We start from the raw sequence: 24144 nt of genomic DNA on the forward strand, positions 1-24144 counted from the left end.
CAACTCAGGGACCGCCACATGGAACCCCTGAGCTATCCACCCTCCGCGACAAGTGCACCTCTATACGTGGAACCGGCAACGACTGATAGAGGGGCAGGAAATTGGGGCCATTCGTCTCCCTTCTTCCTACCAACTGCTGTGATCTCGGAGAGGAGAGAGGGGGGCAGAGGTCAAGAGAACGAAGCCCTCTCTGCATCCCTCTCCAAACCCCACCATCGAGGCTACCCAGGAGCAACCCGCCTACTCTTCCCCCCCAACAACCACAAGACTGCTTTGCAAGAACCACTGAAGGCTCTTTCTCAACCTAAAGCTTTTGGTAACCCTGCGTCAAGGACCACAAGCTAACGCCTGGTTTCTCTTTCCCTCTAGGAATCTTCCCAGGGGATTCTCCCCCCGGCCAGTGAGCTAATCTGCCCTTGCTCTTGGTACACCAGTGTCTAACATTTACCCCTCCCAACGTGCCAGTGCCCTTACCGCCCCCCCCCCCACCTGCTCCCCATGACTTCAAGCTTGTATCTCTATTCCAGTAAGGAATCCAGAGATCCTCTCTTCTCTTCGGATTACAGGCTACTTGCTTGGGGAAAAGGTAGGTCCCTCGTATTTCTTACGGGCTTTAAATTTTAGGGAACTTCTGCAGGGGGAAAAGAACATACAACTGTGTGTGTGTGTGTGTGTGTGTGTGTGTGTTTGGGGCGGCAGTGAAGAGCGGTATCATCCTTCCCCCCCCCCCCCCCCAGTAGAGTCCCGCTCGCTAGGTTTCTGAATCCCTTTGCCGTCTTTCGGATGTTCAGTGTGGTCCATGACGTGGTGGCTCACCCCTTAATTCCGCCCAATCACTGGATTCTCTCGAAGAGAATCAGTCACAGTGGAGGGGCTCCCTGAGTTTCGCTTACGTGCCAACAACTGCCTGCTTCCTACCCATACCCCATCCTGTGTGCACACGTAGTTCAGGAGGAGCACAGGACAGCAGGAGAATCTACCCCAAGACCCACTGGGCTCAAGGAGAGGTTGATCATCAGACAACACAACATTCTATTCCTTCCTCTTCTTCCCTAATGGAACCCTGGTTCCAAGCCCTCATGCGTCTCTCCGAGGCACGATCCGGGGGCAGATTCTCACCCTTCTTAGCCCGAAGAAGTGGCAGCAATCTCCTCCTCTTGTCCATGATGGTTCAGGAGTGAGCATGTGCCCTGATTCTGGTCAAGCGGACATGAGGGAATGTGTGCCAGGTGTCGGAGAAAGGCTTCTCAACTCCTAAGACAGAGACACAGAAAGACTCATTCTCCCAGATGTGGATGTCTCTGGGCAGGGCCCCTGGAACTTCATGGCCATTAACACAAGGGATCAAGAGACTAGAGCAAAGAGTATTCCAGAGAAGCAGACCCGGTGGCATGGAGGACTGCATCTGGGGCTCACTCTGCTCTCAGCTTTGCGTCATGGAACAGAATGTCATTCCTCGTGGGTTCAGGCCATTGGGGTCAAGGTTTTGTTACAGGCAGGGGAAAATACCCAACCCCGCCACGACCAACTCCACCACAGATGCCGTCCCTCTCTGCGATCAGGTTGAAAAGCCATCCCTGCCGGGCTGGGATTGCACCCCTCCTTCCCCACCTGCCAACCATCACCCTAGAAATAAACCCCGGAAACTTCCGGATCTGATCTAGGAGGGTGGGGGTGGCTGGGTGGGTGGATGACCTTCCCTGGGGAGGGACAGGAAGATGGGACCACCTTCTTCTTCCAACCTGCAGTCTTCTGATGATTCCATGAGGCTCAGGGTGCCTGAGCCACGTGCCTCCTGCCACCCTGAGTAGGAAGAATTTTTGAATCAAATAGTATATCTTGCCCACAGCACATATCTTCTGGAACAAAGTCGTCTCAGAGGCCAAGAAAAATCAAGGCCATTCATTTTTTTTAGGCGTCCGCTATATTAGAATAAGGTAGCAATCCCAATCCAAGTTTCTAGAAACGGGGGTACGGTTTACATGTTTACATCTTGCAAATAAATATTTCGCATATCTCCCTCGCCACACAAAATGCACTAGAAAAGGATCTGGTTACGGGAAATGAATCTGAAGCTGTGGTTGGAACTTCTTCCTTTGCTAGTCTTTCTTTTTTTTTTCTTAGTAGGTTCTGCACCCTGCGTGGGCTGGAACTCATAACCCCTCAAGGGCCACATGTTCCACCAACCAGCCAGGCGCCCCCCCTACCTTCACTTTTTTCAAAACTTAACTTTTCTGGGGTGCCTGGGTGGCTCAGTCGGTTAAGCATCCGACTTCGGCTCAGGTCACGATCTCGCGGTCTGTGAGTTCGAGCCCCGCGTCGGGCTCTGTGCTGATCGCTCAGAACCTGGATCCTGCTTCGGATTCTGTGTCTCCCTCTCTCTCTCTGACCCTCCCCCGTTCATGCTCTGTCTCCCTCTGTCTCAAAAATAAATAAACGGTAAAAAAAAAAAACTTTTCAAACCCCGTTTTTCCCATCAGCCTCTGTCACACGAGCACCGGTTCCCACCACACCGAGGTTGGATTGTGAGCTTCGAGTTACCAGCTGCGTGTGGCAGTGTTAAAAGTAGCGGGGACCACTCGGACAACCAGGAAAATAGTGTAACTTCCAGCAACTGAGGCCAGCAATGAGCTGACGACCCTCCAAGCTCTCAGGGTCCTGGGTCTGGACTGCTACCCAGCTCTGGGAAAGGCTGCACCGGGGTTTTGTCTTCTAGAAAACTCAAGACACAGACTATATAGTTCCCCCATTTGCCCCTCTGAAAGTAATCAAGAGTTTAGCAAAGAAAGCGGGCTGGGTCCTATTACTTACTGAGCGACGTTACGATCCCTCTTCTGAAACACGAGAGTATCGTGCTTGTGAAGCCTGCCCCTGTCCTTGAGGCCGCGTGGACTGCACTGGTTTTACCTCTGTGCCTCAGTTTCCTCAATTCTGAGATGGGAACAGTAATTGGGTTTTAGGAGAATTAAGCGCCGAGGCTGGGAGGCCCTGCTTTTTAGAGACTGCTTCGGTGAAGGAAAATAAAGAATCCATGCCAAGGGCCCTGCTAAGCGCGGGCTTCACTCTGTTTTCCCTCCTCAAGTTAAGGAAAGTAAACAACATTTACGACTCAGGCTTCTGCGGGAAGCAGGGAACGGATGACTGTTTGGTGACAAAACAATAGTAAATGGCTTCGCCTGCCTAGTCTCTTTTTCAGACTCAGGGAGGGAATGAAACGACCGGGAATTATCATTTAAACCGCTCTTTTATCCTGTATCAATCATGGCCATTCCTTCTGGTGACTCTCAGACCCTTGGGCCGAAACCACAGTAAATCAGGGTCACAGCCAGGGTGAACGCAGAAGGCCAGCCTTTAACTCCCTGAGCACTGCTGACCAGCACGGGCAAGTTTCCACGAGAGAGCCATCTGAGATCCAAATGGGGGAACCGAGGGTTCTACGTGGAGCCTGTTCCCTTGTTTTTTTAATATTCTGCCGTCGATGGGACCACAGCTGTAAACAACTCTTCACTCTCATTGCTCCGTGAAGTTAATCGGCACTGTGTCAGCACTGCGGGCTTTGTGCATATGTTCAGGACAAGCTGATATGAGCGGGCCTGGAATGAATAATGTTTAGTAAAATCAATAAACCCTATTATTAGTCACTAAGGGGACTGATTTTATGTCCATAAAAGTGAAACAATTAGAACCGCATTAATGGCAGATTCATCATAGTAATATAACGGAGCCAAGTATGCCTGTCTTTTGGGAATCTTTAATTTACCATTCAGTCCTGACTATGTACTCAGCTAGAGAATCAGCACACATAATATAAACAGACCCCGGCCTTTGGCAATTCGTGTTGTCACAAGCAAAGACAACACTGTAACAGTTTCGGGGGAAGAAACAAAACTTCATTTAGTGATTAATGTAAACCAGTCATGAATAATGTTCCCGTAAAAGCCTAGGGGGAGAGACTGTTCAAATCGCGCTGTGCCTTTGGTCATATATCGCGCTGCGCTTATCAGCACTCCTGTTCATTACGGGTGCGGAGCTATGCATGGTCGGCATCTATTTATACTCTATTTAGGCACCTAACTAGCAGTGATTAAAACGCTGATATGTAGTAAGCATACACCCAGTCATTTTGCAGCTGAAGGGGAAGACCGGCTTTTACGAAAATTGTCTTGAAAGTACTTATTACGAAAACTAGGAAAGTCCTCAGGAACCCGTAGCGTCGCCCGGGCACCGTAAGGAACACGGTAAGTGAGCGGAAGATTTAAGGCGCTCTTGGTCTGCCGTTGCGTTTTGAACAACTCGATTGTCTGGTCTGTTCCAGAACTACGGCAGCACGTAGGCCATTAACAGACATACTTGCAACTGGGTTGTTGAAGCGGCACACGAACAATTACATGAGCTCTTCAAGGATACATCAAGATGTGGTGCACAAACTGAAAACGAAAAAACGGATTTAAAAATGCGGTTACAAAATGATGGGAAATGCGTGAAATTCTCTTATGAGTAGGAAAACACCAGGGAGTGATTTTTTTATCAACAGTCACGAAGACGAAATTCAAAAGGAAACCCAAGTGAAAATTCAAAGAAAAACGTCCTAATACAGAAATCTAGTAAGAACGCTGGCTGGACCCGGAAGGCGCCCGGCAAGGCTAACACTTGAAGGTGATTTTCTGAAAGGGGAGAAAACATGTGGATTGCACAGAAACCTACCCAGTTGTGAAGACAAGGCCCCTAAGGGGGACAGCAAGACAAAGTCCGGCAACTTAAAAGAACTTTTTAGAACACCAAGTGGGAGAACTGCCCTTGGCAATTAGAGTAAAATTAAAAACTTAAGAGTTGCAAAGAAGCACGGAGATCAACCAGTCCAGACTCAGAAAGCACACCCCCACTGCAGCGTTTCTTAGTGGCTGCGATGCCCCCCCCCCCCCCCCGCCCGCCACATACCTGTGTATGGATCACTGCTCATCTCCAGTACTGAGGCTTCTCTGATCGCTCTATCTACACTCGCGGACTTTCACATCCCAATGCCCACTCACGTGCTTTCGGTCTGTAGTGTTTATCAACCATCTATTATACTCTATCACATAGATACTTTATTATGCTTACCACACCTAAAAATGCAAATTCTGTGAGTACAGGAATTTCCATCTGTTTTGTTCACGGCCATATTCCAGCGCCTACACAGTGTCCGGGATAAAAGGAGGTGCTCGGTGAGTGCTTCTTGGAAGGGAGGGAGGATGGGAAGGGGGGGCAAGGAAGAAGAAAGGAAGGAGGCAGTTAATTCTGTACGTTTGGCATAAAATCCGCTCATGGGACAACTTAATGGCGAGTCAAATAAATGGCTAGCTGACTTTTTACACACTTCACCTACCGTCCACGCATTGCCAAGACTAACTTTGCAATATCATTCCGTATCACAACCACCTGTATCTACCAATCTGTAGTGATGTCACGCCCCCTGTTCAGAGTGAAGACCCAGTGACTATGGACATGTCCTCTGAATTAAACACACCGCTTGGATGTTATACCCGCCTATCATATAAGAAAACTTAGCATGTGTGTACTCCATGAGCTGAACATTCATAATATCAAGAAACCGCTTTTTGAAAACTGGAATCACTATCAGCCAACTAGAAAGAAATCGAGACAGACAAGAAGCCGTTATAAAAAAAAAAAACCTTTTTAATTCTGATTGCCAAATTATTTAAGGCAGGTATAAAAAAGGAAAGCATTCAATATACATTTTACATAAAATAAACTAGATTACAGCATAAAACAAGTAACCAGGCAATGGCGTTAAAGTCTCTCTCTTCTAAAACTGGATAATTGTAAACATTAAAAAAAAAAAAAAAAGTTGGCGGTGGGGGTGGGGACTGTAAGACTATTCAAGTAATAGAACAATCACAGATGTCTCTGGTACGCAGGCTATTGGGTTATTTGCCATTCAAGATTATCAAAAAATGACACCTCATTATTCACAGATGCTCATTAGTTCCCCATTTTTAATCTTTACATTATCTACAACACAGTTTTTGTGGTATTGGCAACCCCATGCCTTCCAAAAGTCATTTTTTTTTTCCACAACACACAAGTACAAACAGTGACTACAGGAACATTTTACACGGATGTGTCTTTAACGGGAGCCACCAAATAGACATCTAAATTGTACCCAAGCGTCATCATCACAGCCAGCCTTTCTGGGGGCCTTGCGGGGGCGGGGGGCGGGGGGGGGGTGGGGAATCTATGAAGGATATGCAAGGTTCAGGCACACGGATACGTCATTTATTTACAATCGAAAAGGAAAAGGAAAAGAAAGTAGGCAGCCTTTTGTGGCTAACGCTTTTCAACATGACAGATACATGTTTTTACTTCCTTTACTGAGTGGTTTGCAACGGGATAGCAGACCCTGTGTGTGCGAGCCTGGTTACTGATACAAAAAGTAAAGAATATATATATATATATATATATGTATATACACATATATGTATACGTATATATATATAAAACAGAAGCTTAATTACAGCAACATTTGTTACTCTGTGATAAAATCTGTAATTTACAAAAATGAAACGACTGGTTCTTGCCTGCCATTAAAGGCATTTCAAATTAACACCATGGAACTGATGTCTGTATAAAAGCGCTTCCCCATGTGATCCAGTCACATGACAACGTACATTTCCAATCTTGTTATTCTCTGCAAAGGAAAAAGAAGACCTTAGCACAGGGCTCCATCCGCATCTGACGCCGAAAACGTGCAAACCCTAAGACTGACCGGCTTATCTTAATTCCACTCGAATCACGGAACTCGCTTATTCAAGAAAAGGGAACGCACACGAGGGTTACGGTCTACACGCTGGAAAAATAAATCATGTCCCTTTCTGACACAACTGGAGGGATAATTAAAAGTATCAAAGAACAAACGTGACCTTTAGCATTCTGAAAATAAATGTCTCCCTTTGTGACTTTATTTTGAAACATGATAAAACAAAGGGAGTGGCGGCGGGAGTGGTGTAACAGGGCTGTGAGGGCAACCTGAGAGGCTTTTCGACTGCTCGAAAAATAACTAAATAAAAGCCCTCATCAGTTAATTACTAACCTATATTACAGCTAAAGAAATGAGGGTCCCGGAACGTAAGCTGCATGTAAAGCAACAGGCCATGAAAAGCACGTTCGTCACAAGAATATAAAAACCCAACGAGGGGCGCCTGGGTGGCGCAGTCGGTCAAGCGTCCGACTTCAGCCAGGTCACGATCTCGCGGTCCGGGAGTTCGAGCCCCGCGTCAGGCTCTGGGCTGATGGCTCAGAGGCTGGAGCCTGTTTCCGATTCTGTGTCTCCCTCTCTCTCTCTGCCCCTCCCCCGTTCATGCTCTGTCTCTCTCTGTCCCAAAAATAAATAAACGTTGAAAAAAAAAATTTAAAAAAAAAAAACAAAAAAAAAAAACCCAACGAGCCAAGTTTTTGGTCCAAAAGGCCTACACTTAACTGCCTCCCACCCATTAAGATGTCTCTAGGTAGAAAGATGTAGATTCAAAATGTAAGGGTATTTACCTTCTTTGTGCAGGAAACATTCCTGATGCAGATGCCTGGGCAGCCACCTGCTGAGAGGCAACGAGGGCGGCGGAGGTCAAGCCTGATGGGGGAAAAAATGCAGGGTTTCTGTGACACTCGGGAAAGATAAGAGCAGGTGCAGGCCCAGGGGTGAAGGGCTGCAGCAATCCGTCCTCTCCTAAACACACACAGGAAATGTTTCACATAGAAGAGACGGAGCCCACACCGCTTAGTCTAACCCCTATCTAGCCATTTATCCAATACTCTGCGGTTTTCTTAATAGCTAGTCAAAGAGAAGAGAGAACATTCCATCTCTGTGACTCTGCATGGTACTAAATGGTTTGCTCGCATTCCTGAATAGGAAGCTCAGGAGACATAATAGGTCCCCGGCAACAACAGGAATCAAAAGTCACAGTGAATTACAGAAGCAACACGCCATTTGCTTAGCATACAAGACTTTCATAATAACTTTTATCACTTCAGCATTTCCCCAGTGAACGAACACAACGCATCCTGCATCCCGTAAGAAACACAGAACTGGTGAATCGAACATAACAACAGTCCTAACTTCTACCTTGCAAGAGAAAGACAGCAGTCAGAGAACGGAATGGCTCCAGATGGCGCGAAGCTGCCTGATAGGAAATTATTTTTTTAATTCTACAGAAAACAATCCTGGAAAAACGAGAAAAAACACGTGCAAAGCTAGGGAAGATAATGCTCCTTCTAAGCCCTCTATGTTCTTTCTGAACGCTACTAGTTGACTGTGAGTGGTAACAAGGGCTAAACAAATAAAAATGACCTTTCCCATGTGTAGAGTACTTCCTACTCCCGGAGGTACCTTTCACACATGGTATCTCGTATTCACACAGCAGAATGAGGGCCAACGTGGCAAGGGCTATGGGTTGAATGTGGCCCTCCAAAATCCCTATGCGGACACCCTAATCCGCGATGTGATCATCTGAAGATAGGACTTAAATAATTAAGGTCAAATGAGGTCATGATGTCCTTATAAGGAGAGACACCAGAAGGTAGCTCTCTCGCAAGCTCTCCTCCCTCCACCGCTGCCCCTGCCCCCTGCACACAGAGAAGAGGTCGTTTAAGCACAAAGCAAGATGGCAGCCACCTACAAGCCTGGAACCGAGCACTCGTTACCAAGCAACCGTGCTGGCACCCAGCCTCCCAGACTCCAGAACGATGACAAAACTTTCTGTTGTCTAAAGCCAGAGAGTCTGTGACATTTTGTCATGGCAGTCTGAGCTACCTAAGACAGCAAGAACCTAGCGAGTGGATCTCTTGGTAGAGATGGGGCCACCACCCACCCCCGTAAGGTGACAGAGCTTGGACAAGCAGCAGGAGGTCAACTAGAACACCACAAATCGAAGGCTATCTCACAACGATTCTATGGCTTTTTCAAAATGTTTCGCCATCATTAAAGTCACAGCAATGAACGGCTGTGAAGAGCCCCCGAATTACAGGGGATTAAAAGTGTTGACCCTGTCCCCATCAAATAACCACCAGCATTTTTCACAGGGCTAGAACAAACAATCCTAAAATTTGTATGGAACCACCAAAGACCCCAAAGAGCCAAAGCATTCCTGAAAAAGAATGGTAGCCACCGAAACTGGAGACATCACGATTCCGGACCTCAAGCCATATTACAAAGCTGTAATCATCAAGACAGTATGGTACTGGCACAAGAACAGACACATAGAGCAACGGAACACAACAGAGAACCCCGAAACGACCTCACAAACGTATGGCCAACTAATCTTCGGCAGAGCAGGAAAGAACATCCAATGGAAAAAAGACAGTGTCTTTGGCAAATGGGGTTGGGAAAACCGGACAGCGACATGCAGAAGAATGAAACTGGGCCACTTTCTTACACCATACACAAAAATAAACTCAAAATGGATGAAAGACCTAAATGTAAGACAGGGAGCCATCAAAATCCCAGTGGAGAACAAAGGCAACAACCTCTTTGACCTTGGCTGGAGCAAACTTGTTACTAGACATGTTGCCAGAGGCAAGGGAAACAAAAGCAACCATGAACTATTGGAACCTCATCAAAACAAAAAGCTTCTGCACAGCGAAGGAAACAACAAAACTGAAAGGCAGCCTATAGGACAGGAGAAGATATTTGCAAATGACATACCTATATAGGGTTAGTATCCAAAATCTATAATGAACTTAGCAAGCTCAACACCCAAAAACCAAACGACCCAGGTGAGAAATGGGCAGAAGACACGAATAGACATTTGTCCAAAGAAGACACCCGAAAGGTGGCTCACAGACACAGGAAAAGATGTTAACATCACTCCTCATCAGGGAAATACAAATCAAGACCACAATGATATACCACCTCACACCTGTCGGAATAACAACTCCGGAAACAACCGGTGTGGGCAAGGGTGCGGACAAAGGGGAACCCTCTTGCACTGCTGGTGGGAATGCAAACGTGTGCGGCCGCTCTGGAAAACAGTGTGGAGGTTCCTGAAAAAGTTAAATTTGATCCAGCAATCGCACCACTTGGTAGTTACCCAAAGGATACAAAAACACAGATCTGGAGGGGTAGAGCAGCGCTATCCACAGCAGCCAAACTGTGGAAAGAGCCCAAATGTCCATCGACTGATGAATGGTGGATTCATCGACTGATAAAGAAGAAATGGATACACACACACACACACACCCCTCTATATCCACACACAATGGAATATTACTCAGCGATCACAAAGAAGGACATCTTGCCATCTGCAATGTATGGATGGAGCCAGAGTATATTATGCTAAGGAAAATGAGCCGGAGAAAGACAAACATATGATTTCGCTCATACATGGAATTTAAGAAACAAGACATGACCAGATGGGAAGAGGGGGAGGAAAAGAGAAGACAAACCACAAGAGACTCATAATGAGAGAGAACCAACTGAGCGAGGGGTTGATGGAGGGAGGTGGGTGGGGTAGGCAAGATGGGTGATGGGCATTAAGGAGGGCACCTGTGATGAGCACTGGGTGTTGTGCAGAAGTGATGAATCACTGAATTCTACTCCCGAAACCAATACTGTGCTGTGTGTCAACTAACTGGAATGTAAATGAAAATTTGAAAAGAAAAGGTTAGACCTAATCATGTCACTCCCATTACTTCCGGGGTGAGGGGGGGGGGGGTGGGGGCAGATACAACGTAAAAGACCTGCAGAAACCAGTGCCATCTCACCAAAGCCTCTCATTATGCCTCCCTTTTTCCCCACAATTTCCCTCAAGCAGCTATCTGATCTTCTGATTGTTATATTCAGTGCCCCAGACACTGGCCGCCACCCTCAGTCCGTGAGATAGCAGGAAGCCACCGATAACATCAACCAGTGACAATGATTAAGTGGGAGTCATTTCCTGTCTCAATAGAACACAAAGACGCGGGGAATCGCCTTCATTGTATCACTAGGAAATACTAGGAAATAAGAATTAAGAACTTATTTACTCCCTGGAGTTCATGTTAACTCAAAGCTCAGTGTGTTTATTTTAAGACGTGAGCGGTCCTTTGGGCCCACAGTTTTCCAAAGCAGAACGAACACCACAATAACGACAGAACCGCTGACCTTGAAAAGGGTCATATTGACCAGGGATGAGTGGGTAACCCATGCCCACGTGGGTGTGGTGGTGCGTGTGCAGGTGCCGCTGGCTGAACGGCGAGTGGCGGTCCCTCTCCCGTTCTGCCTCCCGCTCCCGCTCTGCTGTCGCCTTTTCCACGGGCTGCAACAGAAAAGAAAGACGGGCCCCTCTAAATACTCTGAAAAACAACCGACAGGAGGGCTAACCCACTTCTGTCCTTTGAGCCCTATGTGTAAACGATTCAGAAGCAAACACAGAGATACTTAACATTCCTTACTAAGTGAAGATCATTTCAAAAGGCACGCATGAGTTCCAGTTGGAATTAAGCCAAAGCAAAAGAAACGCCCCACCTAAAAGTTAACCAGGTGGCTATCAGCGTTTGCCTCAAGTGATGGAAATAAAAGAACATTTTCTTTACAGTTGCTCGAAATGGCAAGATTAGGATCTACCCGATTTCTTCCCAGAAACCACATTTATACGTGGGTCAAGAAGGTTGACAAAAGTGGTTGTGGAGATGTGGGTCAAATTTTCTAATGACTGTGTATTTTGCTTACATTTTGTGGGGCGAACGTATCTCCCAATTCTCAGTACACCTTATCCATTTTAGCCCATTGAAAAGACACCTCTCGGGGTGCCTGGGTGGCTCAGTTCGTTAAGAGTCTGAGTTCAGCTCAGTTCTGATCTCACCGTTCAGGAGTTCGAGCCCCACATCGGGCTCTGCGCTGACAAGCTCAGAGCCTGGAGCCTGCTTCAGATTCCGTGTCTCCCTCTCTCTCTCTCTCTCTGCCCCACTCCCGCTCTTTCTCTCTCTCAAAAATAAACAAACATTAAAAAAAAAAAAATCTTTTGAAAAACAAACAAAAAAAGAAAATACACCTCTCGACAAGACAGGGCAATACCAAGTACGGGAACTCATCGCCCTGCGCCTCTGAAAGCATTCCGGAATCCGGCAGCTTCTGAAGGCTCAACGGAAAGCTGCGGTTCTCCCGAGTCACAGTTTACCACTGCCTTTCCTACACGTGTCTGCCCACGAGAACCCGGCCAACCGGAGGTTCTCGTTGTCACGCGAAAAGAAAAAAAAATGCCTGTGCTGGAAGAAGTAAGCACCGAAATAGCTTCGTGAATCCCCCTTTCCTCGCTTACAGAGTCCCTGCTGGACGCGTCCACATCAAAGATCTTGGATCTCATTCCAAACTGCTTTTCTAGGCAAGAATGGCCACACCCTTTCGTCTCTCTTGACACCAGCCTTTAGGACTAGTAGTTGCCCTCTTTCATGGAGGGGGGTGGTGCCGGGATGGGAGCAAGGGTGGAGCCATCTTTCACAAAGGCACGTGTCTCCCCTGCTTCGGGAACTTACAGGGACAGGACAATGGGCCGAGGCCAAAACAGACAGGTGCAGCCGTCCCTTCCCCACGCGACTCACCCGTGCCAGTGCATCAAAATATCCGCCATCAGAAACACTTCGCGCCGCAAGCCGGCTCCTGTGAATTTACATGTCCACCGAGCAGACGCCCTCCTGGGCAGTCAAGGCACGGTGCCTTTTGCGACAGAAAAGCTCGCCAGCACCACATACGCTTTGACGATTTTTCTTGCTTCCCCCTCGCGTGGGAAAAAGCATCTTACCTTTGAACATTGCGTTCTTTATGTGCGGGGATAAAACAGCATCTTGAAATCACAGCCGGGTTCGAAAACCATTTATATTTCAAGACCGCTTCCTAGCTTGTCCCCTCTTCTCCCCCAAAACATGGTACTTTTAAGTAACAACAAAAGGAGGCTTACGGCAGGAGACTTGCTATGGTACTGGTTGGCGTGCTGCTGGAGCAAGTCCAGCGCTTTTGATTCCGATGTTGTTTTCGTGTTGATGCTAGGGCTGGTATTGACTTTCTCTGCCTCTTCTCTCCCTGACATCTTCCCATAAACAGGATAATGAAAGCCTGGAGAGAGATAGGCCCCTGCAGATAAACAACAAATGCCACATCAAGTTATGGGCTCCATTTTTTAAACAGGAAAAAAAAAAAAATCACTCGGGTTACAACGAATTTGGGCTAAGAGTCGGAGACCTTAAAATAGGGGATTACATTAAGAATGGGCTACATCATCGTTAAAGTGCACGACGGAGGTTCTCCGATTTTCTTCACCCGGTTAATTTGTCCTGATGAACGGAGGTTATAAACAGAATTGAGCTTACAGCCATTTCATACATTTACGCGTCCGCTTAAGTGAAAGGAACAGTAACTATAATGATTATGACAGTGAGCGCCGAGAATATTTTCATAGGCAATAAAGTATCTGTCAGTCTAACAGACGAGAGCATCAGAGTCTATGGAAACTAGAGCTGGGAACTGTTGACGTTTTCTCTAAGACAAAACAAAACGAACTCATGTTAAGTAAGTTTCATCCTGGGGACCTGAAGCAGCATCAAGACAAGCAAAACAAACGCGACCACTGAAGCATCTCATTTATCCTGAGCTTTTCAGTAACCACTAAGTGAATGTAGCCTCTTCCCTCTAAGAGAGCGAGAACCCGCGACACGTACCAGGGTAACTGTGCATTAGGACAGGAGAAACAGCCCGGTATGCAGGGTGGCTGGGGTCATACATCTGTGGGTAAGGATAAGCATGCAAGTACTGTATGTAGGGCTGATGCTGACTCAGAGGCGAGGAAACTGCCACTCTCGTTCCCCGAGAGTCCTTCCAGTTCACAGGCGTCTTCCGATCATCACTCTTGAGCTTGTTCTCCTCCGTGGACTGAGAATCCGGGCGCTTGGCCTCTTTGGGCTCCTCCTTAATGCTCGTTAATGACACGGGGAGGCTGGACACACCACTGTCTTTAGTGGGAGTCTTCCTGGGACTATCTTCTTTTAATTTCTTTTCCCTCTCAAGCTCTTCTGACTTTTGCTGATCCAGGTATTTGGGCTGGTATACATAATGATGCCAGGTCCTTGAATCTGGATCCTGATGGAGGGAAGGGGAGGGGAGGGGAGGGGACGGGAGGGGACGGGAGGGGAGGGGAGGAAGAAAAGAAAGAAAAGAGAAGGAAAAGAAAAGAAAGAGGAAAAGAAAAAAAAAACACCTCGTTTTAAAATCTCCATTTTTAAGCAAAACCCATTAATCACCATGACAGCATTATTACTCTTACTTCTAATGCTAAGTTAACATGTATTTATGTGCTTCCACTGTGCAAAGAGCTTTACCTTCCTCTCACAAAGTAATAACATCTGAGGTAGGCATCGTTATTAACCTCTTTTACACAAGACAAAAGCAAAGCTTTTAAAGCTCAGGGAACAGCAGGGTCGTGCTGCTGACCAGGGTGCAGCTGGGCTTCCCACTTAGGTCTGAGGGAACTCAGAGCCGGGCCCTTCGTGGGATCTTTCAACATGAAATAACAGCCTCAGACATAATTTAATCTAACCCTCATTTTCCCTTCATTGTCTCACACAGGCGAAACGAATTTGAGAATTCGTCAGCTCAGGGGGCGCCTGGGTGCCTCAGTTGGTTAAGCGTCTGACTTTGGTCAGCTCAGGTCATGATCTCATGGTTCATCAGTTTGAATCCCGCGTGGGGCTCTGGGCTGACAGCTCAGAGCCTGGAGCCTCTGTCTCCCTCTCTCTCTCTGGCCCTCCCCTGCTCACACTCTGTCTCTCCCCCTTTCAAAAAATAAATAAAAGTTAAAATACATACACATATTTAAAAAACTTCAGCTCAGGCCACTTAATAGTGAATTTGAGTCACGAATCGATCACGTAACATCATTTATGGGGAACGGGGCGGGGGGGGGGGGATGGAAACTCTTGGTTTCCTAATGTATTTTCTTCAACTACAGCAGCTGAGGCTTAATATAGGGGCTCACATCTCATGTGCAGACATCTTCATCAAAACAAAATTTCAAAAATTAATAGCACACATCATAGCTTTTCTTTCAGAAACCAAAGGCATCTGTAACCCCCCCCAAGTTCTGACGCAGCCCTGTGAAGCCACGGCCTGATTCAGGCCTCCAGAATTGGGGCAAGTGAGGAGCCCCAAAGGCCTCTGCGACCCCCATCCCATTCACGACAAAAACCCCCTGGGTATTTAAGTCCTGAGACAGAACATTCAACCTTGGGCCTAAGCCTCAACCTCTGGGCAGAAATGAGCGTCAAGAAAGGATTCTGGTGCTCTGATTCACCAGGGGTGAAAGCGTGGGAGTGGAGAGGGGGGGTCGGGAGGCCGGGAAACCCCAGCGTTAACTCTCGCGGGACCGCAGGGAGTCAGGATGTGTGCGCGGTGACACAAAGTGCGAGCACACGTGTGATTTCGCGGTGGCCGATTTTCAGGTGTCTGCACAGGGAGCCTCAGGCTGGCCGAGCAGGGGCTTCCGGGATGGCTGCGGGAGGCCCACGCACCCAGACCCCCCTGTTCTCCTCACAGGCGACCGGCACGGAGCCCCGCGTTGGGGCTCTTAACCCCTAGGCATCTCAGACACCGTGTGAAAGACATCTGGGCCCCAAGTGGTAGGACAGAGCCCAGTGGGGAATGTGGGTTTAAGGCCCCGGTCTTATGCTCCTCGAGGCCGCCGGGAGAAATCTGGACACGAGAAAGAACACACGCGGTAGAGATCAGACTCAGGATCTCAGCGGCCAGGTGGAAGGATTCCCTCAGTGTGGGCTCAGTAAGAAAGTAAGGGACCTCGTCAGGTTCACAGCGAGTGACCAGCACGGAACACGAGTCTGCGGCGCACGGGTGCGAAGTTCCTTTGACTACATGCACAACCCAAGGCAAGGGTGAGTTAGGCACACTGGAGAGGTACACAGTGGCTCGTGAGAGGATCTTTGCGAATACGTTTCAGGAGGGGAAGGGACCAACCCTAAGGAACCCTTGGCTTATTTCCTGGGAAGAAGGCTAACCGGATCAAGCCCAGACATGTCCAAGGGTCAGACTCGCTCTCTCCCTGTGGGGGGCCACGCTCCACAATCTTACTTGTTTAAATCTCGAGGCTGGGTCTACACCTGTCTGCTTCATAGAGTCCATGACAGATTTCATTTCTACAGCCTCCTTAATAAGCTGGTGGTTTTCCATCTGCTTAGCTTTGAAGCTGTCGGCCTGAAGCTGCTGCTGGTGGCCGGGGAGAAGCTGTGATTTACCTGTGTCCTCAGTTTTATTAGGCACTGGCGGCCCTAGTTTAGAATGGGTTTTGTTAGGCTCTGGGGTAGAGGGAGCTTTTGAGATTGTGGCAGACGGCAGGCTTTTCTGTTTACTGTCCTCCTTGCCCAGCTCCTTCAAGGGGAGCTCGCTTTTCCTGTCGCACTCTCCTCGGCCAGCTTGGGCCATTTTCTGCTCTGCCAGCCTCTGGTCCTCATAGTACTTCTCATACTGCTGTCTGTAGGCAGGGCTGGTGGCCATCAGGGACTTCTGGTCCATATAGAGCCCGTAGGCGTACTGGCCGTAGTAAAGCGACTGCGCCAGCGCTGGGTGTCTCTGCGTGATCACCGACTGGTGCTGAGGCTGTAAGGGTGCCGGGTTGTGGTCGGCTTTCTTGGCATCCAGCTGCTCGGCCTTGTCTTTCCTTTCGGCCTCCTCCTCGGACTCCTTCTTGATCTTCATCGCCTGCGTGCTCCCGCCGTTCCCGGCCGCAGGGGCTCCCACCTGCCCAGGGTGCATGTAACTTGGAGAATAGTAAGGATCGTAGCCATGGTAATAGGGAGAATGGGCCTCTTTCAGCTGAGAGGACTGTGCTGTAGCTGCAGGATGCCCTTTGACGACGCCCTCCTTACTGGAAATGATGTCCGACGGGGAACCGGCCTTGGACCTCACGCCCTCCGACCGGCTGTCGGACCCACCGTCGTCGGCGGCGTCCGAGATGTCCGAATAGGCGGGGCTGCTGGTCTTGGCCGCGGTCTCGGCCCCGTTCTGCGTCAGCACGTGCAGCGGGGCCATGGGCGCCTGCCCGTTCACCAGCGGGTTGCACTCCATCCTCGAGGCGCTGCCTATGGAAGGGCTGGGCGCGTTGTCCGTGAAAGTGTAAACCTTGTCGGCCTCGGCTTTGATGCTGGCCATCCGGCTCTCCTGAGACTCTGAGAGTCCGTTGGCCAGCCCTTCACTCTTGTTGAGATGGTCCTTTAAAAAATGCCCCGATAAGTCTTTCCCGGCCCCCTTGGCGTCCTCAAGTTTGCCCAGCTTGGCCTCCATTTTCGGGCTCCCCGACTCCTTCCCTTCTTTGTCCTTAAGCTTCCGCTTCTCCTTCTTCTTTTTGTCTTTGAGGGACACGAGAGCTGGGTTCACGGTGATGGGCTCCCCCATGATGGTGGGCTTTGGCTGGATGGGTTTCAACGGAGGACTCTTTGGTGTGGCCTGCACCACGGTGGTCGTGAGGGAGGGCAGTCCGGGGATGGTGCCCGTGGTGGTGCTCGTGAAGGCCGCGGTGGGTATGGCGATGAGCTGCGGCGGGGTGGGGGCCGGGGCGGGGGCGATGGGCCGCGCGGTTTTCAGTTTGGCGAGGTTCTTGTCCATCTTGCAGTTGTTGGCTTTCTTGCCCTTTTCTTTCTCTCCCGCGTTCTTCTTGTCGATGAGCCCTTCTGCTTCCAGCTTGGGCATCTCGGAAGCCAAGCTGCCATCTGCCGCGGAGCAAGCGTCTAGGGTGGCCGTCATGTTGGAGATGACCGGGAGGTTGTTCAGCTCGCCGTGAAGGCCCTTCTTCTTGCCAGAACTCTTCCCCGCTTTCGACCCGACGACAGAGCCCGGACCGTTGCTCATCAGCTCTCTCTTCCCCTTGGGGGTGCCAGGGGGGTGCCCGGGGCCGGGCGACACCGGCGCCTTCACCTGGTCGTAGGCCGCCAGACTGGCGCTGGGCTCGCTGCATTCGAGCGCGACGTGACTCAGCGCCTCCTCGCAGTCCGAGATCTTGTCCTCGCTGTCGGGCTCGAACTCCAGCTTGTTCTCGGGGTCTAGGTGCGCGTGGGCCTGGTGGTACCTCAGGCCGTTAATGTGCTTGTACTTTTTGTTGCAGTTTGGGTGGGGGCAGTCGATCAACACTGGCGAGGAGCAGCCCTGGTCCAAAAAAGTCGCCTCTGGTTTCCCTTGAGGAGTGGTCGGAGTGCTTCTGGAGTTGGTGCGGACACGCTTCCCCGGCTTATTGTCCTCGGAGCTGGAATTCAGGTCCAGCTCCATCGGGGGCTTGTTTTTCCTCTTGTTGGTGGAGGAGGGGCTGGCTTTGATGTCCTCAGCAGCACAATTTGGGGGTGTCCTTCGCCCGCTGGCGTTGAGGCTGCCCCGCCTCCCTTTCCCATTGGCCCCCCCTCTGTTCTTGTTCTGCAGCCCTCTGGACTCCGTGAAGCTGGCCTCTGAGCCCGGAGCCGCCGCGGCAGACCTCGCTCTCTTCCCTCGGCCCCGGCCCCCTCTCATCTCCAGGTCGCTTGTCGGTGACTCGCAGAACCTAGGGAAACAAGCGACAGACGTCAAGAGGAGCATCCCCCAAAGAGCCGGGAGACAGCGCGAGGCACACAATGCCGGCAAGAGCGGCCAACTCCCCAGGGGCGCGAGGGCTGGGCCCAGAGAAGGAAAAGACACCCTGTTCTTGCGCTGACGGTTTTAATCCCTGCCAAAAAGAACTGGCAACGAAGGGCCTATGTTCTCCTTCGGAACACCAAAGGAAAACGGCTCAGGTAGCTAGCTTCAAATCCAGTTCACATTCCCGTTTTGAGAAAAGAAGAAAACAAAGGAGAGGGGGCGAAGGGGCAGGGAGTGCATTTCACTGTGCGCAATCGTCACCGGCTCCTTTCTCTTTTGCCTGGTTTCAATTACGGGCAGACTTTTATGCATTATTAATCTACCTCTTTAGTTTCTGTGCAAAGAGAGGATGGCGGAAGGAGAGGGGCAGCGGAGGAAGGGAGGAGAGCAAACAGAGCCTGAAATAAAAGGCCCCGGACGTACGTACCTGGGAGGGGCCCAGTCGTGCTTGGTGCAGTCCAGGAGGGTCCCTACGTAAGTTTTGTTCCTCCACGTGACATTGACCACTAGAACACCTGCAGGAATGGGGAGTGAAGGAGGACCACTGTTAGCACCGATGACTCTGTTTCCAGTTTATTATTAGTATTACTGTTGTTGTTGTTGTTGTTGTTGTTGTTATTTTACCAGCAAAATCCTGTTCTCATTCGCTTTCAACAACTGTGGTTTGCATTCTTCCTCTTTCTGGTTTCGGTGACCTCAAGTGAAAACCCACAGGAAATTGGGTGTGTGTGTGTGTGTGTGCGTGTGTGCGTGTGTGCGTGTGTGTGTGTGTGTGTGAGAGAGAGAGAGAGATCATGCCTGTGTGCATGCGGTACAAAAGGGTAAGACTGCGTGTGAGAGTGTAATCAAGATACTGCTGACAGAAGGAAATGGTTTTTGCCATGTCCTGCTGTAAAACAGCAACACTCACCTCTTAATTTTTCTATTATTACACATAATTGCTTTCGTTTGGCAAGCAGCCAACAAAAACTAAGCGCCGGTTACCAGTGCTTAAACCAGAAGGGGACTGAAAGGAACCGGCTTTGTTTCCCATTCAACAATATAAAATAATGGTGATTTTTATTTAGGAAAAGATTATGTGGGTGCACAAAAACAGGAGAAGGGGAGGGCAGGGGCTGAGAGTCCAGATAGCGGACAATCAGCTATGATTTCTCTTTCCTAATCCTCCCCTCTCTGGCTTTGTGAGACAACAATCAGCCAGGGTATGGTATCTGTTTCACTGTTTGGTCTTGTTTCATATTAAGGACTCCTAAAATAGCCCTCTTAAGAAAATAAATGTGCACAATAGGTTTGCTCTTGGGGTTATCTTTAGAATCAACTTTAGTAAGCATTTGCCACAGAGGATTAGAAGAAAAAAATCTCAAAACCAACACACTTGCTTCCTGCAAGCTATTCTGCTTTTCCCAACTGCTCTGCAGACAGACAATTTAATTTAGCACTGCATCTGTGAATTACTAAACTTAAGTGCACTCAGTATACTAAATGTCACAGGAAAATAAAATAGAACATCCTCTTGATTTCTCTAGAGGACGAGCGCCATATATTTTTTTAATCACCCCTTTACAGCGTATATTAAAAGGACCTGCGTTTTTGAGACACGCGTAAAATACCAGGGTCGATCAACGCAATACTTAAGTGAGCCTTTGTTTTTTTTTCTGTACCTACCTACCCTCCATTCTATTTTGCAAACACCTAGGGACAGCACTCAAAGTCTACTTCTAGCTGGTCTGCTCACTTGCTCACTGCCATTTTGAATTTTATAGAAACCCTGTATTGCACTCCTTTATGGTAAGAGACACCTCACGAGGTAAGACTAATTTCCGTGGGAAATGTTGTAGCAGCAGGTAAAAATATCTGAATGGCTGGGACCCGAGCAGGGGGGAAGGAAGGATTTCTTTCAAAAGTCTCTAAAAGAGATTTAAAAATTGTTTCCCATATGGTCTATGTTGCCATTAGGTGACAGCTGAATTTACTCACTGTAGCAATAGTCGGGGGTGGGAGGGGGACGAGAATGAAGCAAAGCAAGCATTTCCTCAAATCTCGGTTGATTCCATTCTAATTCCCTCAGGAAAATTTTCTTTTAAACCACTGAGTATAAAAATTCATATCGAGATGAGAATCAATGGTAATTAGGCATTTGGTCAAAATTTGCACAAGACAGAACAATTGGAGGAAAGGATTCTTTATGAGCACATCCCTCCAGGAAAAGGGAGGGGGTGGCAGGGAAGGCGAAGGGGAAGACGGAGCTGGTTTTCTCATCATGTGCTCTCTGGGGCACTGTGTGTGGTGTCAAAGACCTTTGCAGCTGCTTAAAATTCTTTAGCATGTCAGCTATATTTACAGTGCAGGAATATATCTGTATTGCCAGAAGGTTGCTGCATTTTAGCTTGCGACGCAATAGGCTGAAGCACTGCGTTCCAGAGTCCCTGATGTAGCACAAATGTATAATTAAAATTGCTTGAAAGGCAACATGAAAGAAACAACAAACCCTCCATTCTTGCAGTAATAAAATTAAAAACAGGAAAAGTCTGCACAGACACTTAACATTTGTCTGCAGTGAAAGGCTTTTGTTATTGCTTTTCCCCCAAGGGTTTCGCGTTTCCAGCAAACGCGGGCCGTGGATTGGCCGGCGCCTGCAGGGAACGCTCGCGTCTGATTGGCTGGGCCGAGGGCGGCCGCCCGGAACCTCGAGGCGGCGGCCGGGGATAAAGGGGCTCGGCCGAGGGCAGGGGCCGCGGGGCCGGCGGCGGCCAGGAGGCCGCCCGCCGCCACGAGACTAAGGGCGGGTGGGGGCCGGGGTGGGGGGGACCCTTGGCGCGTGCGCGGCCCCGACAGGGCTACCCGCCGCGCCCCACGCGCGGCCGCTCGCGGCCCCCGGGACAGAATCGGTGGTCCCCAGACAGGACCCGGGGAACCAGTCCCTGGCGACGTGGGGCTGCCGCTGGGAGCTGTCACAAAGGCTGGGCTCACGCTGCGGCCGGCGCACTGTGAAAACCGTTCCCGCCGCCAGATGCTGTTTCTAGTAGCCGCCCCGGCACATCTCGCGTGGCGGCAACAGCGACACTGCCAGCAGCGTGGTTCGTTCGTTATCAGCACTCGCTGGGAAAGAAAACGCCGCCAGTCAAGTCCATCCCCAACTTCAAAAGGACCTCAATCAGCCAGCCTGGTTTTTCTAGAAGCCCTGGGTCTGTGAAACGCTCAGAAGAAATGCTCTAACTCCCGGGGAGATTCTGAAGAGTCTCCATCAAGCGGGGCTAATTGAATGCGTGTGCTGGTGTCTATTTTTCTTTCCGCCACACGGTATATACTTCGATCAGCCTAGCATTCACGTGCAAGGGTACACACGCACATGTTTACACAGCCAAACTGGCAAGGAGGCTTAGGGAATGCTTCTGGCATAAACTACAAAGTGTATTGTTTCTTGGTAAGCGAGCGTGTGTTTATACAACATCCTATTGTGAGGGGCCAAGTAGAAAGGTGGTGTTTGGGCTCCAAATCCTGCGGATGGTTGATGGTCTTGCTCAAGTCTCGACATCTTGAACGCTTTGTAACCCACGGGCGTATAAAGCGGACTCTACTTTTTAAATAACGGAAGTGAAAATGAAGCCTTTCAAAGTTCCACTTTGAATTTTCATCAGTCTGGGCAGAGTTGTGGTTCTCATTTACCTTACATTAATTGGAAAAAAGTATACATTTATTCCACAAAGATTTAATATTTCATTTAACGCACCTCTGTTCTTCCAAACGTCTAACCCATGAACCACGTGCTGGGGACACTCTACACAAGCCTTTTTCGTCTTTATATTCTCCAGTGTCCCACCAGGTTTACCATCCCCTTTTCCCCACTGACTGGGCACGGTCGTTCTCAAAACGCTAAATAACGCCTGCCCTGTAACGTTTTATATTTGGAAAATATCTGAAGATTATTACCAATTAAGTAAGAATAGAGCTGAAGACATCAATGGATGGTTTGAATGTGCTCACTGACCACACAGGGTTTTCTTATTTATATTGTCTCTGTCCTACACACTGATGATACAGGATTTAAGCTACTGCCCTACCCCATAAAACATGTATTACCTATAGGGCAGTGAAGAACACGGTCTGTGTTATAAAACCTAAGCCTGTTGCCTCTACAAGCCAAAAGAGCCCTGTTATCTCATCAGGATTCCACAGTCACAGCGTCCTATTATTTGCTCTTGTCAATACTTAGCAGTTAAGTGCTCCCAGAGAGATGGTCAGGCCCATTAAGCATTTACAGTGCATCCTTAGGGTATACACTAGGTACCTATTTGGTGCTATGGAATCAGCCATAGTTCTGGCCGGACCTCCATCCAAACTCTATTCTTCAAGAGCCTGCAAACTTGTAACAACCAACACAGGCATACCCTGTAATCCAGAAAGGGAAGTATAGTTTACGTATCACCTACACCTACAGAACAGGTCTCTTGATCCATGATATTAAACTAGACCCTGGAAGAGATTTTCCTAGGGCCTGCCCTGCCCACAGTCCCCGCTCAGACGGTAGTCCTAGGAGACAAGGCTCCTGAGCCAGTAATCCTAACCTTAGCGTCGTCTGACGGTTGCAGGGACGGGTACGTGAAACCGAGGCAACCAAACACGACTTACAATGGGAATCTGAATGAGTCACAAGGCAAGTTGACAAGAGAAGGAGAAACCTCAAGGTCACAAGGTCACAAGCCTCTAAAGTCTGAGAGGACTACAGCGTGCCAAAGCCCCAAGGGCTCAATAGCTATGATATTAGGAAGTCGATGGGTGCAATGCCCTAAAGGCTTACGTGTGTGTGTGTGTGTGTGTGTGTGTGTGTGTGTGTGTCCCCTCCCGTCTTTTAGCAGTGACAAGGGCTTACCAGCACCCAGGACGGCCCTATTATTTTCCATCCATCTTGTTCAAAAGGTGTTCCTGGTTCTGAACTTAACTCTGTCTTTGAATAGCTTGGTCCCGGAGGTGTCCCTGCAGGGACAGTCTACCCCTCCTCCACCTGTCAGCCTCTCTCTCACCCAGGCAAACACAATGACCACAGTAACATTCTCACCTCCAGCTCACACGTTTTGTTTCCCCTCTCCAGCCAAAAGAGTTTCTTCACCCACTACTTAGGTCACAATTTTAGTCCCCCGAAGTTGTTCTCGTCCAAACCACCAAGGAAAGCTAACACTCCTAATGAGCTAGCACCAAAGAGAGACACAGGGCAAATGTCGTCTCTTCTGTGGATGCTCTCCAGTCACACACCGACGGTGCGCACCACCGAAACACGGCCACTCCCTCCTGGGTCCCCACCGGCACTCCATGCCCGGTCCTCTGGCCAAGGGACACTCACCAGAATCCATGCTTCCGTCTGGGCCCAGAGCTGGACACGTCTCAGCTTCCGGCCCAGTTAGACGTGGGTCTGCGGCACACTCGGGTCTATGACAGCTAAGCGACTGAACTGCCCCGTGCCACTTACAGGCCTGGCTCACAGTAATCTCCTGTTCGTGTTCTTCTACTTTCTTCCTCTTTCT

At 49.1% G+C, this 24144-nt stretch overlaps 1 protein-coding gene across 5 annotated transcripts in view; it reads right to left on the reverse strand.

Moving 5' to 3' along the window:
* Nucleotides 1–5653: 5653 nt before the first annotated feature.
* The window catches only part of ZNF608 (zinc finger protein 608), a 121251-nt gene continuing 102760 nt past the window's right edge, over nt 5654–24144 (reverse strand). For 3 of the 5 annotated variants that reach the window (XM_043586551.1, XM_043586577.1, XM_043586543.1), the window contains 7 exons: nt 19053–19140; nt 16100–18551; nt 13681–14098; nt 12924–13096; nt 11132–11285; nt 7543–7624; nt 5654–6688 (listed from right to left, as the gene is read on the reverse strand). In XM_043586551.1, coding sequence (XP_043442486.1) covers nt 6682–6688; nt 7543–7624; nt 11132–11285; nt 12924–13096; nt 13681–14098; nt 16100–18551; nt 19053–19140 — 3374 coding nt within the window. In that variant the 3' untranslated portion in view covers nt 5654–6681. Of the gene's footprint in view, nt 6689–7538; nt 7625–11131; nt 11286–12923; nt 13097–13680; nt 14099–16099; nt 18552–19052; nt 19141–24144 lie in introns of those variants that run through there. The other 2 variants (XM_043586569.1, XM_043586559.1) reach the window with 2 other exon arrangements.

The sequence above is a fragment of the Prionailurus bengalensis genome, chromosome A1 (assembly GCF_016509475.1).
Source record: "Prionailurus bengalensis isolate Pbe53 chromosome A1, Fcat_Pben_1.1_paternal_pri, whole genome shotgun sequence".
Taxonomy (NCBI): domain Eukaryota; kingdom Metazoa; phylum Chordata; class Mammalia; order Carnivora; family Felidae; genus Prionailurus; species Prionailurus bengalensis.